Source organism: Xiphias gladius, chromosome 2 (genome assembly GCF_016859285.1).
Source record: "Xiphias gladius isolate SHS-SW01 ecotype Sanya breed wild chromosome 2, ASM1685928v1, whole genome shotgun sequence".
In the NCBI taxonomy this organism is placed as follows: Eukaryota; Metazoa; Chordata; class Actinopteri; order Istiophoriformes; family Xiphiidae; genus Xiphias; species Xiphias gladius.
Genome location: NC_053401.1, coordinates 5,430,862 through 5,444,714, shown reverse-complemented (window position 1 = coordinate 5,444,714; position 13,853 = coordinate 5,430,862). Strand labels below are relative to the sequence as shown.

The following is a 13,853-nucleotide window of genomic DNA, read 5'->3' as shown; positions in this document are numbered from 1 at the left end:
TTTTTTTTCCCTCAGGGCCAGACAGCTTTTGATGTAGCAGACGAAGATGTTCTGGGATATTTAGAAGAACTACAAAAGAAACAAAATCTGGTGAGTCAGTGTGGCTGTTAAGTTTATAAGGATTCCTATCTGCCCCAAACAATTTCATCACCAGTTTCCACGGTGGATAAATGAATGACCTCTGTATAAATATTGTGTAAACCTTTTGATTGAGGGAAATTGCATGAATGAGCAAGATTCATTACGTGTCCAAAATTGTGTGCCTTCTGTGTTTTTCCCAATTAGAATTGCTTTTTTTTTGTTGTTGTTTTCTTTTATTCCAGTTGATGAGTGAGAAGAAAGATGTTAAGAAATCTCCTTTGATTGAAACGACGACCACTGGGGATAACAACCAATCACTGAAACCACTCAAGAGGTAAATAGCTCGATTTTGAAAAATAATCAGTGGAAGCTCTCTTCTAAACTACTTTTAGGATTATGAAGCCACATACTGCACAGACATAACTAATTAAAATTCTTTTTTGATTTGAATAATCTCCTTCGTATTTTTGACTAGACTTGTATTCTCTCTTGCCGTTCAAAATACTATACCGTTGCTGTTGTTCTCTATTGATTGGTGTTAAATTTGTGTCTTGAAGCAAAGAAACACTGCTCCTGGAGCCAGAAAAGAGCGCCCCACGCATTGAGACCCTAGAACCGGAGAAGGTGGATGAAGAAGAGGAGGGGAAGAAGGACGAATCGAGCTGCTCCAGTGAGGAAGAGGAGGAGGAAGATTCAGAGTCAGAGACTGAAGCGGGTACTGCGTGTGTCTTATTTTCGACTTGCTGTGTGGTGTCACTAAATCATTTCCGAAGCCAAAGCTTTTACTGGTTATCAATTAAATTACTCTCATAGAATCTACTTTAGTCAGCTCTCTGCCTTTTTACCACAACATGTTCAGAAAGAGGAAAAATTTGAGGCAATCTGTCTACTTTCTCAGTGGTCACAGTGACCCACAGTCACCACATAAAGTCTTTATTTTCTAAGCTGCGTGTATATTCTTCTTCTACCTTTTTCAAAACATGTTCCACATTTGTTTTTCATCGGTTCTTGTTTGTCGACTCAAACAACTCACGCTTTTTCCTTTTTTGACTCCTCCAGACAAGAGCAAGCCTTCGGCATCGGTGAGCAACAGCACAACGCCCACCCCAACCAATATCACCGTGTCATCTCCAACTAGCCCAGCCAACCAGGTGACAACCCCCACCTCACCAGTAAAGAAGGTATGATCTGGTGGTATTTGTCACCCTACCTTGTGCTGACAGCTGCCACAGTACTGGCATCACCAAAAGAAATCAAATCAGATTTCACTCAAATTAGTGAAACAGTAGGTAGATTTTAAAAGGCCTCAGAGGACATATAATGCTGCACAGCCATGACGTGATCATGTCGCTACTCTTCCCTCAAACTGCTCTAAGCAGTAGCTGCGTCTGCACCTGCACCGGCACCGAGACATGTTGGTGCTTCATTATGTACATACATCAGCAAAGAATCCACCATCTATTTATTTTTTCTCCTCTTTGAACACAAACCTAATTTCACAGCCTGCTGAAGATACTGGGGGTTTACATAAGTTAGTTAGCAGTTCATACCCAAGGCCATTAAACGAGTAGTTGTTTGTGGTTGTGGTTCTTCATGTTGCAGATCAGTGAGCACAGAAAGCAAACAAATGTCACAGAAGCCCCGAGAAAGAGGGTTACGACCAGCTGTCACTGGCGTTTTAACAGACATGGCAACAAGCTGCTCAGGTGGGATCACAAGTGGTCAGTTCTGGATGATGCTGAACAGTTTACCATAAGACCGATATGAAACCAGTATGGTAGAGTGTATAGAGTAGTAGATTGGGCTGGTTGTTAAGAAGAAGACAAGGGCTGGTAATGTTTTCCCCCTTTTGAGTCTGCTGCCCTCTGCTGGCAAAGTCAGACCAAAGTCACCCTTGTAAATTTCTGCAAGGCTACTTCCTTCATTCATGGGCTGAAACAAACACTTGTGACCTCATGTTTAGCTGTTAAAAAAGGTATTTTCAGGTGTTTTGTGTGGCCACAGTTGAAATAGGACACATTTAGAGCTGAAAATTAAAGCCTAATATAAAATCCCTGAGGGTCAATATAAGTCAGACACCACCTACAGACTGCATTATCATTTCATACTCCTGAATGCAGCTTAAATAGGAGGGTACATTTTACAGTGTTCTATCTTTTTCTGAATTCTGGACCCTTTAGTCAGTGTCCTGCAATCAGTTGCCACCTATCCAAGACTTTCTGAATGTAGTTTCTTTTTTTTCCTGCCTCTTTTCTTGCGATGATCTTCTTGTTCCAGTCCTTCTTTGAAGCCTAGCGCTCACACATCACAATGTCTTCTGTCTAACAAGAGTGAGCACAACATTAACCATGCCCAGTTTTGACACTACCAGATGTTTGTTGAATCTGACACTTGTTACAATTCAGAACAACAGTGGTGGCCCCCCCTTGGTTTGGCAGTAAGCATTGTGTGGTGTGACTAGGCATTAAAAAAACCTGTCCTTGCCATAAAGTGTGATTCTTTTGCTGCTGCTTCTGTCTTATTCTGGCTTTTTTCTGTCTCAACCTCTCTGCCCTCCTCCATACCCTCCCTCCCTCTCTCTGCGTCTTTCTCATTCTGGGCTCTTGTCTTGGTTGGCTTTAGTTTGAATATATTACTCCCCTCATGCCTGTGGCGGAGCCAGGCTGTCCTGCATTGTGGCGTCAAGGCTTGCGCAAAACTGGCATTTCTCTAGTGCCCAAAAAACCTATGGTGAGGCATTGGTGTGCACCAGAGTTGTTCTCTCATCCTACATGCACCTGCGCACTGACAAAGTACTTAACACCTCCCTAACCACCCTGGCCTGTCCCAGGTTATGCTGATCGAACCTCCCTATCGCTGACTCTCACTCATCAACCCTACATGGTGTTGTTTTCACTTGTAGTCAACAAATGCATCGTCCTAATCGTGCTTTCACCTCATGTCTGTGTGGCTTCTGTGTTTTGTTCAGTTGCTTGTTATTGCCTGGTAGTTATTTAAAATCTATTTGTGGTCAGACCTTGTGTGAAAACTATAAATTGTACCCTAAAATCCCAACAGGTTGAAAGAGCCATCTCCGCCCATTGTTTAAGATCCTTACAGTTATCACCTTTTGAGGATAGCATGTACTCAGGAATATTTTTTTATAGTCCGGCAGTGGGTTCATTCAGGTACGGGTGTGTACATTTTTACCCTGAATCTGGATGTGAATGTACCTCTTAACTGGCATGTCCTTCCTTTTAAAAATGTCTCTTCCTGGTCTCGTCATTAAAACCTTAAAATTGCAGCCCCATAGAGATTAATCCAAACCATTTTTTACTACTGTCTTGACCTGATCGACTTTTGTGTTACTCACAAAGATGACTAAAAATCCCATTTTAACATCTTCATAAGGGTTATGTCAGCGTACTAAACCGCTGCCCCGTCGTTGGTTTCAGGTCACTCAGCCTGCTGGAAAGGTCTCAACTAAAGTGGAGGAGGAGAGGAAGGACGAGTCTCCAGCATCGTGGCGTCTGGGTTTGAGGAAGACGGGCAGCTACGGGGCACTAGCAGAGATCACGGCCACCAAGGAGGCTCAGAGGGAGAAGGACACGACCGGGGTGATGCGCTCAGCCTCAAGCCCTCGCCTCTCCTCTTCCCTGGACAACAAAGACAAAGAGAAGGTCGGCAGTCACGTACTGTTTTTTTTTTTTTTTTTTCCTCTCTTTCTCGTAGTGGAATATGTGTTGGATCATTGGGTCACCAGGATGCTCAGAAGCATACCCACACAGACACACATCAGGGGGTCTGGGGAACACAGTGTAATTAATACACAAATACATTGTACGATGGGTCAGTCACTGTCTGTCCCTTTTAGCCAAACAGTAAGCTCCTTTTATGGGGTGCTCGTGCTACTAGGTGGTTATGAAATCATTTATACTTTATACCATTGTGATCGCTTGATGCTACCATAAAATGCTGAGCTCATATAAGATTGAGCTGCCACTTCAGATAGTTTTCAATATTATATAAAGTTGGAAATTCTTGTGCCTACAGGAAAAGGACAAAGGAACCCGGCTCGCCTATGTGGCCCCCACCATCCCCAGGAGACTGGCCAGTACTTCAGATATTGACGAGAAGGAAAACAGGTGAAGCCCTGGAGCCAAGTGGCTCTGCGCTCACATGCATTGGCAGAAGCAGCATCTGCTGCCCACTGCTTTGTGTTGCAGGAAAAAGGCCTCAATGCTCTGCATGGTTTGTGTGGCCCTAAGCAGCTGCTTTTGGTTATGTTATGTTGTACGGCAATGGATTTGTAACAATTGAATAATTCATTAGAAAGGGTGGATTTCATAAATGGTAGAACTACATTTAATGGAGGAAGACTAGAATAGTTCTAAGCACATATCCAGTATATATTTCAGTATCTGTTTGTGGAAGCCTGGGGTACTATTGTAGCTTGTGGTTCCCCAGGGACTCTACTGCTCTGATACGTAGTGGCTCCTACACCCGGCGACGCTGGGATGACGACATGAAGAACAGCGAAGGAAGCGCCTCTACCAACCGAACCCCCAGCTACCAGCGCAGGTTAGCCTCCGCTGTGGTGTAAATCTCTGCCCAACTTCCATCCCATATCTCATCATCAGATCTCTGCTCCATCTGATCTGATGTGTTGATCCATCAATGAGGTTGACTTGCATAGCTTTGGAGCTGAAACCGCTGTGTAGACAACAATGATAGCTGTTTATCAATCCTCTACAGTACATTTGGCTTGGACTCTGATGTGAGAGATATGTACGTACATGCTTCCATGCACAGCAGCAGCTACTGAGAAAGCCATGCAAATCAGCCCAATGCCTTTTTCTACCACTGCCACAGAGTCTGTTGCATGACTGTACCTGTCATGTCAGGTTGCTGTGCCACTGAGCTTAAATGCATTACTCAGGCATTTCAACAAGCCTGCATATCCAGCTGACTCCCAATTAATCAAAATTCCCAGGGTTGGTTATGGCACAAAACCTAGACATGGACGTGTGCTGCATTCATGTCAAATGGGAAAAAATCCACAGAATTAAATGACCCTGCTTTTCAGGTTTTAAAAGCCGCTTGGAAAATTGTTGTTTCTTGGTTTTCTCCAAGTTCCTGAATTCTGTAGTCATCCTTGAATAAAGTGTAGAAATTTTGAAACAAAGAAACAAAACTTTAAAAATTTGCAAAAATTATATGTTTGCCGACTGAACAAGTTGATGGCACTAAAAACAATCTACAAAAAAAACAAACAACAACTTCAAACACTATTCAACTCATCAGAACTTCTCTGTTGCTGCTTTCAACTGTCCAGTCATTTCAGCAGCTAGTCCCATATGACATGAATGCACCAATAGGGCGTCAAAGCTAGTCTTAAATATGTATGTTTCTTATACTGTATCTGTGTGTGCGTGTGTGCGCCTTCACCGCTAACATGCCTCTCTCGCCCACCCACCTGCCAACACGCCAGCACGTCCCATACGCTAGCGCTAGGGCGGAGCGGCAGCACGCGGGACGTGCCAGCCAAGTCTTCGTCCACCTCCAGCTTGGACCCTAACACCTGTAATACTAAACCCTGGCAGCCACCCGCCTCCCACTACCAGTCTTACAGCATTTACCGCAGGTACACCAGCCTCACCGGGACGCCACCGTCTCTACACCCATCTTTCCTCCGTGTCCTTCTGCTGAGCTGAAGTGTCCACCATTTGTTTTTGTTTTCATTTAATGATCAAATGAACAACGGAAGAGATGCTTGTTGTAATACGCATTCAGAACTAGCCTCTGGATGAAGTCTGGCTCAGATCAAGGTTATCAATTCGTCCGAAATCTTTTAGGGAAAATAGAATTTGAATACTTAGCAAACCCTCCCAGTTAATTCTTTGTGCAGTTCAGATTTTCTGATTAACTGGTCTGCAAAGCCTTAAAACCGACGTCCCCATAACACAATGTCACTGCTGCACTATCAATGACAGTATGTTCAGTATAATTTCCACAGACTCAGCAATCTAATTTCCCTCTTTAGTCAGTTGTTGTTAAAGGGACTGCTGTTAACATACCCTCTAACTCTTCCTGGAATAACCTAAGGCTTTGTCAGACAGTTTTTAATGATGTATTTCACCTAGGTGGCACAGGACCCTTTTGTTAATGATACATGCAGAGCCACCACTACTGCTAGCAGCAGGCGAAACCCAAAATGCAGCATTTAGGGTGACTGAGGTGGCGATAGCTGTCTTCTGCCCAGTGTTCAGTGTTTAAAAGCGTCAGAGCAAACGGCACCCTTCTCATTGAGAACGCATCAGGGGAAGTGAAGTTTCTATCTTGGTGTGTGCACAATTAATTATTGTACAATTAGGCTTCGTAGAAAGATAATGAATTTTATTAAACAAAAAATGATATAGCATACCAGAAGACTGTAAATTATCTCAGTTAATAATCACAGCATCTAACGAAATGATTGTGATCAACGTTGTAGCCGTTCACACAGCCCCGCTTGTATCCCACTGTCTCTCACTGGTGACTCTTTTTGTCCTACAGCGGTTCTTTTGGCAGAAGACATGAGGACTTGAGCTCCTCGACCACATCCTCCTCCACGACCACCACCACCTCCTCATCTGTTACCTCGCCCACAGGCCACCGTGGCTTGCTCTCCAGCCTGGGCTCCACTTCCACGCGCACTGGCTCCACCAGTCTCACCAGCAGGTATATGAACAGTACTATAAGGACTTTGCAACTGGTACCATCGACCAGTCCATAAAATTAGATACAGTTGTAATTCATATCTTGTAGACATTCCATATATACTTGTAGACATGGTAACTCAGTTGCTTATCTCATAGTATTATTTCGCTTTTTCTTAAAAGTTGAAAAATGTTCCTGATCTATTTTATCCTTATTCTGAGCTTAAAAAAAAAAAAAAAAAAAAAAGGTAAATGCTGTACTGGATAGTACAAGTTTAGCAACTTGTCATCTTAACAAAGCTTCCTTTGATAGCAATGCCAACAAATAATACTCGTGTGAAATGATTTCATTTGCATGTTAACAAAGTAATTGTCAAATCACATTTTTGAGAAGTAGTAAGTACAGAAGGCTATATTATGTATCAGTGTAGGAATGCTACAGTATATGTATGACCTCTTAAATTGCTACAAGCAGACACGTGGCTTCACTTTGAAAGCGCTCTACAACCGCAAAGTCCAGGTTTTTTAAAAGCAGTTGAAATGGAATCTGTCGGGCCGAGCAAGTTTCTGTATAAAATGCCGGTGTGCAAACAGGTACTGGTCAGAGGAGAGTGCAGAGAGGGAGAAGGAGAAAGAGTCTGCTGCGGTCATTCCCACTATAAACACTGGCTCTACTACGACCACCACATCTACCACTACCACCACCGCCGTATCTACCACTACCACTGGCACTGTCACTGGCTCTGAAAGACGCAGGTAACACACACATTTACAGCCACCTAACTCATACATTGATATCCTTGTATTTGAATAAATATGCCCATTTGCTATTTTTTCCCTCACCTTTTTACTTAGTTTTGCTTTTTTTTTTTTTTTTTGCTTTTGCTGAAACAGGATAGAGTAATTTCTCTCTCAAGAATTCAAATGATGTGATAATGAATTCACACTGTTGCATTAAGATGGGACAAAGAATTAATCTCATCTGGATCAGCATTAAATTTATGCTTTTGTTTTCTGATGCTGCCCTGTTATTGTATATGTGAAATTGTTAGCTTATTGTTATTAGCCTTAGATATGATGGATTTGAAGTATTTTGTTTGATAGAATTTGTAGTTCAGATGTTGTTAACTTCATTGTGTTTATTGCCGTTGTTATTTTGGGTTTAGTGGAGACTTTCCGTGTCCCATGACATTTCTTTCATCTTGAAATATTCTTTACTTACATTATTCATTTACTCTGTTTGTTTATATATATTTGTGAAATTTTCGAGTTCAGATAGCTTGGATATTGGTACAAAACATTTATTGTAGGCAGTTTCAAGAAATATTGGCATTGACCTAAAAACCCCTCCGTCAGTCAGACAGTAATCCGGATGTGTTTCCTCTGTTTGAGAACAGGGTGTGTGTGTGTGTGTGTGTGTGTGTGTGTGTGTGTGTGTGTTGTGTGTGTGTGTGTGTGTGTGTGTGTGTGTGTGTGTGTGTGTGTGTGTGTGTGTGTGTGTGTGTGTGTGTGTGTGTGTGTGTGTGTGTGTGTGTGTGTGTGATCTCCAGCTTTGTACACACAGTGTGGAGAGGGTATAGAGAGTTTTTCTGTTTCTATCTGTGAGAGAGGGATCATTCGAGTGTGTGTCACAGAAAGCATGTGTTTGTATGTGTGTATTTGAGTGGGGTCGAGTGCATGTCTTCCTGTTGCAGTGCTGAAATAAGCCACCTGTCATGGTGGGAGGGGGAGCAGGGCTGATCCGGAGCCTGGACTGCTCCAGCGACTTCTCCTTATAAGGAAGGAGGGCAGAAGCTGCACATTTTCCCCAAGGCCAAGGCTCAATTCTGCACTGAATAAGTTCAGAATTTTGTGTGGCCAACAGAGGCACGCTTCAGACTGAGCAAAAATGCTAGAATAGTTTGGTTTCCCAAATTGTGTTCTCAAATATTCAAACACAGGTAGAAAGATTGCTTTATCTTTATCCAACTCAAACATTTTCCAGCAGTAGGCTACTTCACATACATCTGCATTACAGGAAATCCTCCTTCAACGAGACGTTTTGACATAGCTGCTTCACAACCGCACCATTCCACAAATATACATTACACCTGGAGCTGCGTAGTACATCTGCAGTTTGCTGTGTGGGAGCCGCTGAATACAATCATAGTCTTGTCAGTTTTGGCCACTGACCAGTTTTAGTGGCGGCGCTATATGATTAATATCCTCGGTCTGAATTATTTATTGTGTGAGGGGAGAGTGTTGATTTCTTCCTTTTTTTAGCGAGTCCTTAAATTAGAGTAGTCATCTTTCTGATCACATGCCAACCCCCTGTAACCTTAAGATGCCCTTCTACCGTACATAATGATGACAATTACCAGACACATTTATAAAAGACATGTCAACTGTGTCTTGACAGTTTCCCTATCCCATCAGTCATCTAATGCTAGAGCTTAGTATTATTTGCTCTTACTGCCAAATGGTTAACTGTGTGTGTGTCTGTGTGTGTGTGTGTGTTTTGTATCTTTTGTTTGTTTAACAGGTCATACCTGACGCCAGTGCGAGACGAGGAGTCGGAGTCCCAGAGGAAAGCTCGCTCCAGACAGGCTCGACAGTCGAGGAGATCCACTCAGGTCTGTTACCCTATGTCACCTTTTATATGTTGAGACTTAATTTATCACCCCACCCAAAAAAAAAGAAAACATCATTCCTTAATGTTGCCTTTTTACTGCAGAGCTGGAACGAATATCAATAATAACATTGCGGTTTAATTTTTTTTTTTTTTTTTTTTTTTTAATCATCCAAGCAATAAATTCAAAATCTACAGGTCTGATATTACTCTCTTCTTCCAGGGTGTGACTCTGACTGACCTGCAAGAGGCTGAGAAAACAATCGGCAGGAGTCGTACCCCAAAGACCCGTGAGGAGGAGAAGGAGGAGAAAGAAAAGCAGGACAAGGAGAAGCAGCAGGAGGAGAAGAAGGAGACGGAGACTAAGGAGGAAGATTACCGATCGAAGTACCGTAGCTTCGAAGAGGTACATTTCTCCTCTTTGTCGTAACTTTCCCAAGACGGCTCGCTGTAACTTCACAATAATTCACACCTTGAATATTTGACTCCTCTGTCGCTCTTACCTGCCTCCTTCCTCCCGTCCTCTCTCCCTTCCAGCGTTACCGGCCTTCATCTTCCTCCTCCACCTCGGCCATTTCCACAGTCAGCACTGCCACCACCCCATCCTACTCTAGCACCACATTGTCCTCCAGTTCCAGCTCCCTCAACAGGCCTAACAGTCTGACGGGGATCACCTCCTCCTACAGCCGCTCCTCCAGAGATACGGAAAAAGGTCAGTGGCTTGTGCCGTTCACATCCACAAAGGGTGCAGTGAGAAGTGCTTGTCAACTGTTCGGTTGTAAAGAAAACACTATCAAAGAAAGTGACTAAGACCGGTTTCCTGTAGTTCTTTAATCATTAGTCTCTCCCATCACTCTAACCCTTCTGCCATGACAATAGTAATCTGTGTAACCTCTTCATTACCTTTACACTAAACTTAAACCTAGCTGGTCCAGCAGCCTGCTGGCCTTAAGTCTCTAATGTCATCTTTTTAGTATGAGCCAAAGTAGGCTAGTAGTGCTAACACTGCTAGAAAGCCATCTTTAGCTAGCTTAACTTTCGCTCCCCTGAACCTGAAATAACTGATATAAAGCCTAAAGTAGGCACAGCGTGTGGCTGCATGACTGCTGAATTTCACCTGATGCTGTTATCTGTTGCCACAGGTCCACATTCACATGGGCAAACTGCCACACGCTGCTTAATGGCATTGAGAAGGAATGGGATTGCGATGCCTTTTAAAATTAAGCACCTCCTCTCTTAATGAATAAAGCCATGAAACATCCCTGGGAAAATAGGCAACAGCTTTAGTCTGTTCTACTGAAGGAAACACTGACCACTTTGTTCCTCCACAATCAGAGCTTTTTTTTTTTCCCCCTCTTCGTCGTCTTCTTCTTCTTCTTCCCTGAACTCCAGCCAAGTCAAGTTGTTGTCCTCAAACCATTTCCTTGGTTAACCTGGACCTTTCCATCTTCCAGTTTGAGTGCTTATTAGGATTACTTTATAAAAATAATAAGGGTCAAATTGTTCTTCGATTAAACACAGGTCAGAGGTCAAAAGCAGATCATTTAGTAGTGTACAAAAGGAACAGATATTATCAGTACTTGATCATTTATGTGTGTCATTTCCACCACTTTCAACGCGCAAACTGTGTTAAATGCAAGTCACATAAGACTGCTGACTGGCTGAAAAGGTGTAATTTTGTAGATTTTATTTTTATCCCCTCTTTATTTGGTGCTTTTACTTGGTATCATTTTGGTTATGTTATGGCATTATCATGCCTTAAGTACTGCAGTTTACCTGTTGTCATTCATGTCGATGCACAGAAGCGGACAAAAAGGAGGAGGAGAAGGAGGGAGAGGACAAGTCTCAGCCCCGCTCCATACGGGATCGCAGGCGGCCCCGCGAGAAGAGACGCTCCACTGGGGTCTCCTTCTGGACCCAAGATGTAAGAGACTTGCGCACAAAAATAGAAGGTTTTTTGAGAGGTCGGGTATTTAAGTATTCGTTGCACTCTTCATGAGGTGCAGCAATTCATAACACTTGCAGAACCCCGACTGCTTCTCTTTGATCATTTGGATTGCATGAGCTGAAGCCATCTGTAACCCTCCTGTTTTCTTCTTTTTTAAATTCCAGGGTGATGAGAATGACCCTGACCAGCACTCAGACTCAGAGGAGGGAAGCACCAAGGGAGAGCCACAGGTAAGTCAACACACTCAGACGGGGCACAAAGTAGATCAAGCTGACTTATGTAGGAGCCCTCCAGCCTGACCGTCAAACCAAGCTGCTCTTATTGCTTTTCCTACATGCCGCTACTTCCGTTTGATTTTTGCCCTTCTGCATTTATTCTCTATTCTGGTCATTCCTCGTATCGTCTCTCATCTAGTCCAGGCAGGGCAGGTCCACTAGTCTTTGATGTTCGCTGCTCTGCCCCGTACAGCTATGATTTCCTCCCCTCCCACTTTCCTTGTCACCATCTGTGGCCTTTTGAATTTTTTATTGTTTTTATCTTCCGGCGATTGTCTGGTTATTTGGGTGACCTTACAAACCAAAAGTAGTCTCCGCCATAGATCGTTAGGTTTTCAAAACATGTGGACACACAAAGGCAAGGAAGTCTGTGTCACTGGGGTCAAAGGACACGCATGTATGAGATGGTTGAGAGTTTTCCTAATTCGACATTTGGAGATGAAATATGTGTATGTGAAGTCATTGTAAGTGAGAATTTCATCCACTGATTACATTAATATATAAGAAATGGAACGACATGTCTGTCCAAAGTTAGCAGGTTGACATGTACATAATCTATTGAAATTTATTGAAATAAAAACAACAACTAGTAGTTGACAAACCCGATTAAAAGCAGTCTTACTGCCCATGGATGGAACAGCATTGAGCAGAATGGGCAGTGTTGTGAAAATATTGCTGGCTGCGTGAACTTCCTCTTTGAATGGGGATGTCAAGCAGACAGTTTTCGGAGATAAGAAGGACGTACACAGCTGCCAACCATCTCTTAGAGTAGGACGGTATAAAGGGTGGAGCTGCAACAGAACACTAAATAGGAAACAAGCAATTATCTTGCTTGGAAAAAAAAAAACAAAGCTTGCAGGAAAAGCTTTTGAGTCTCTTCCTTTCTAGCCCGGCACTCTTCATTTCAAAACGTCAAAACGCTAAAAATATTTTGGAGTGGTGCAAGTTGCAAGTCAGTGGCAAATTATTTAACCTTGCTGGACAAAATTGTCAATGCTTAAGTTGGAAAACTCATACAAAATGTTGGGAATCTTCCTGACTGGTAGATGAGACATGTAAGACATTGATTTAAACAGATAACTGAGTTCTGGACTCGGATAGTGGCATTGTTGGCCTCCGCCCTCTATCCACCTCAGGAAGCCAGCTGCAATTTCAAAATTGCTGGAAGCCCAACCCTCCAACTTGACCTCCCTATCTGATGTCAGGCCCCATTCTCTGGGGCAATGGAGACGCAGTGGGCCTCGAAGCATTGCAGCTGTATATGGATTAGTTTGTGCATGTGTGTGATTAGTGCGTATGTAATTCCATGTAAAGCAGTTTGACGGAGGCTGGACTGCATGGGAGTGAAGGTCAGGTGCTGAGATGCACAGACGAGGCTTTAGTTTAAAGTGAATTTTTTTTTTTTTTTTTTTTTTTTTTTTGTATGTGTAAGTTCTATATTAATGTGATTCACAGCTTGACTCTGCAAATGTACAAGCAGTGCACCAGTGTACACTGACCTGTTGAGATGCATTTTATACCTCATTAAGCAGCTTCATGTAGTTCTTTTCTATCTATGGACATTAACATTCACCTGCGCTTTTTGTTTCCTTACAGAGTGACAGATTGTCCAGGTAAATTTCACCCCCTTCATATTATCTACCTTCTTATTCGTCACCCGTTACGTGTTCCTGCGTTGCTAAAATGATCGGTCGTAAATAAGTGACTGTTGTTACCGTTTCAGGAATGAGAGCACTTCATCCTTAGATCGCAACGACACTCTTTTTAGCCGTAGCTATGGTGAGAGTCGAAGGCCATACTCGAGCCGACTGGATAGAGACGACACCACTGACTATAAAAAGGTATATCTTTAGTCTACATTCTTTTGTATAGCACCGATGATGATTTATTTGATTTGTTACACTTATTGACGGATGCCTTTGTCCCGTGCTCCCTCTTCAGCTCTATGAGCAGATCCTAGCTGAGAATGAGAAGTTGAAGGCCCAGTTACGTGACACAGACCTGGAGCTGGCAGACTTGAAGCTACAACTAGAGAAGGCCACGCAGGTATGCTGACCTGGCACTGCTCCAGCTGATTGGCACAAGTCTTTAGGAGATAGTTCAGGTTTCTTACGTGTTCCATTGTTTTCTCGTTGCAGAGGCAGGAACGCTATGCTGACCGATCACAGCTTGAGATGGAGAAAAGGGTAATGACAGAAGTAGTTTAATAACCCGGCTCTGTTACAGATGTCCTTCTTTGTTTATTAACACCATGAACTTAACTG

At 43.0% G+C, this 13,853-nt stretch overlaps 1 protein-coding gene across 11 annotated transcripts in view; it reads left to right on the top strand.

The window, feature by feature from the left end:
• Nucleotides 1-13,853, top strand: part of ppp1r12a (protein phosphatase 1, regulatory subunit 12A) — a 51,089-nt gene that overhangs the window by 29,549 nt on the left and 7,687 nt on the right. For 8 of the 11 annotated variants that reach the window (XM_040148002.1, XM_040148048.1, XM_040148010.1 and 5 more), the window contains exons 6-24: nt 16-90; nt 324-415; nt 639-796; nt 1,141-1,262; nt 3,516-3,740; nt 4,114-4,205; nt 4,528-4,641; nt 5,552-5,704; nt 6,616-6,780; nt 7,353-7,514; nt 9,280-9,370; nt 9,590-9,772; nt 9,904-10,078; nt 11,169-11,290; nt 11,479-11,544; nt 13,186-13,202; nt 13,313-13,430; nt 13,531-13,635; nt 13,728-13,775. In XM_040148002.1, coding sequence (XP_040003936.1) covers nt 16-90; nt 324-415; nt 639-796; nt 1,141-1,262; nt 3,516-3,740; nt 4,114-4,205; nt 4,528-4,641; nt 5,552-5,704; nt 6,616-6,780; nt 7,353-7,514; nt 9,280-9,370; nt 9,590-9,772; nt 9,904-10,078; nt 11,169-11,290; nt 11,479-11,544; nt 13,186-13,202; nt 13,313-13,430; nt 13,531-13,635; nt 13,728-13,775 — 2,283 coding nt within the window. The remainder of the gene's footprint in view (nt 1-15; nt 91-323; nt 416-638; nt 797-1,140; nt 1,263-3,515; nt 3,741-4,113; nt 4,206-4,527; nt 4,642-5,551; nt 5,705-6,615; nt 6,781-7,352; nt 7,515-9,279; nt 9,371-9,589; nt 9,773-9,903; nt 10,079-11,168; nt 11,291-11,478; nt 11,545-13,185; nt 13,203-13,312; nt 13,431-13,530; nt 13,636-13,727; nt 13,776-13,853) is intronic. The other 3 variants (XM_040148084.1, XM_040148066.1, XM_040148076.1) reach the window with 2 other exon arrangements.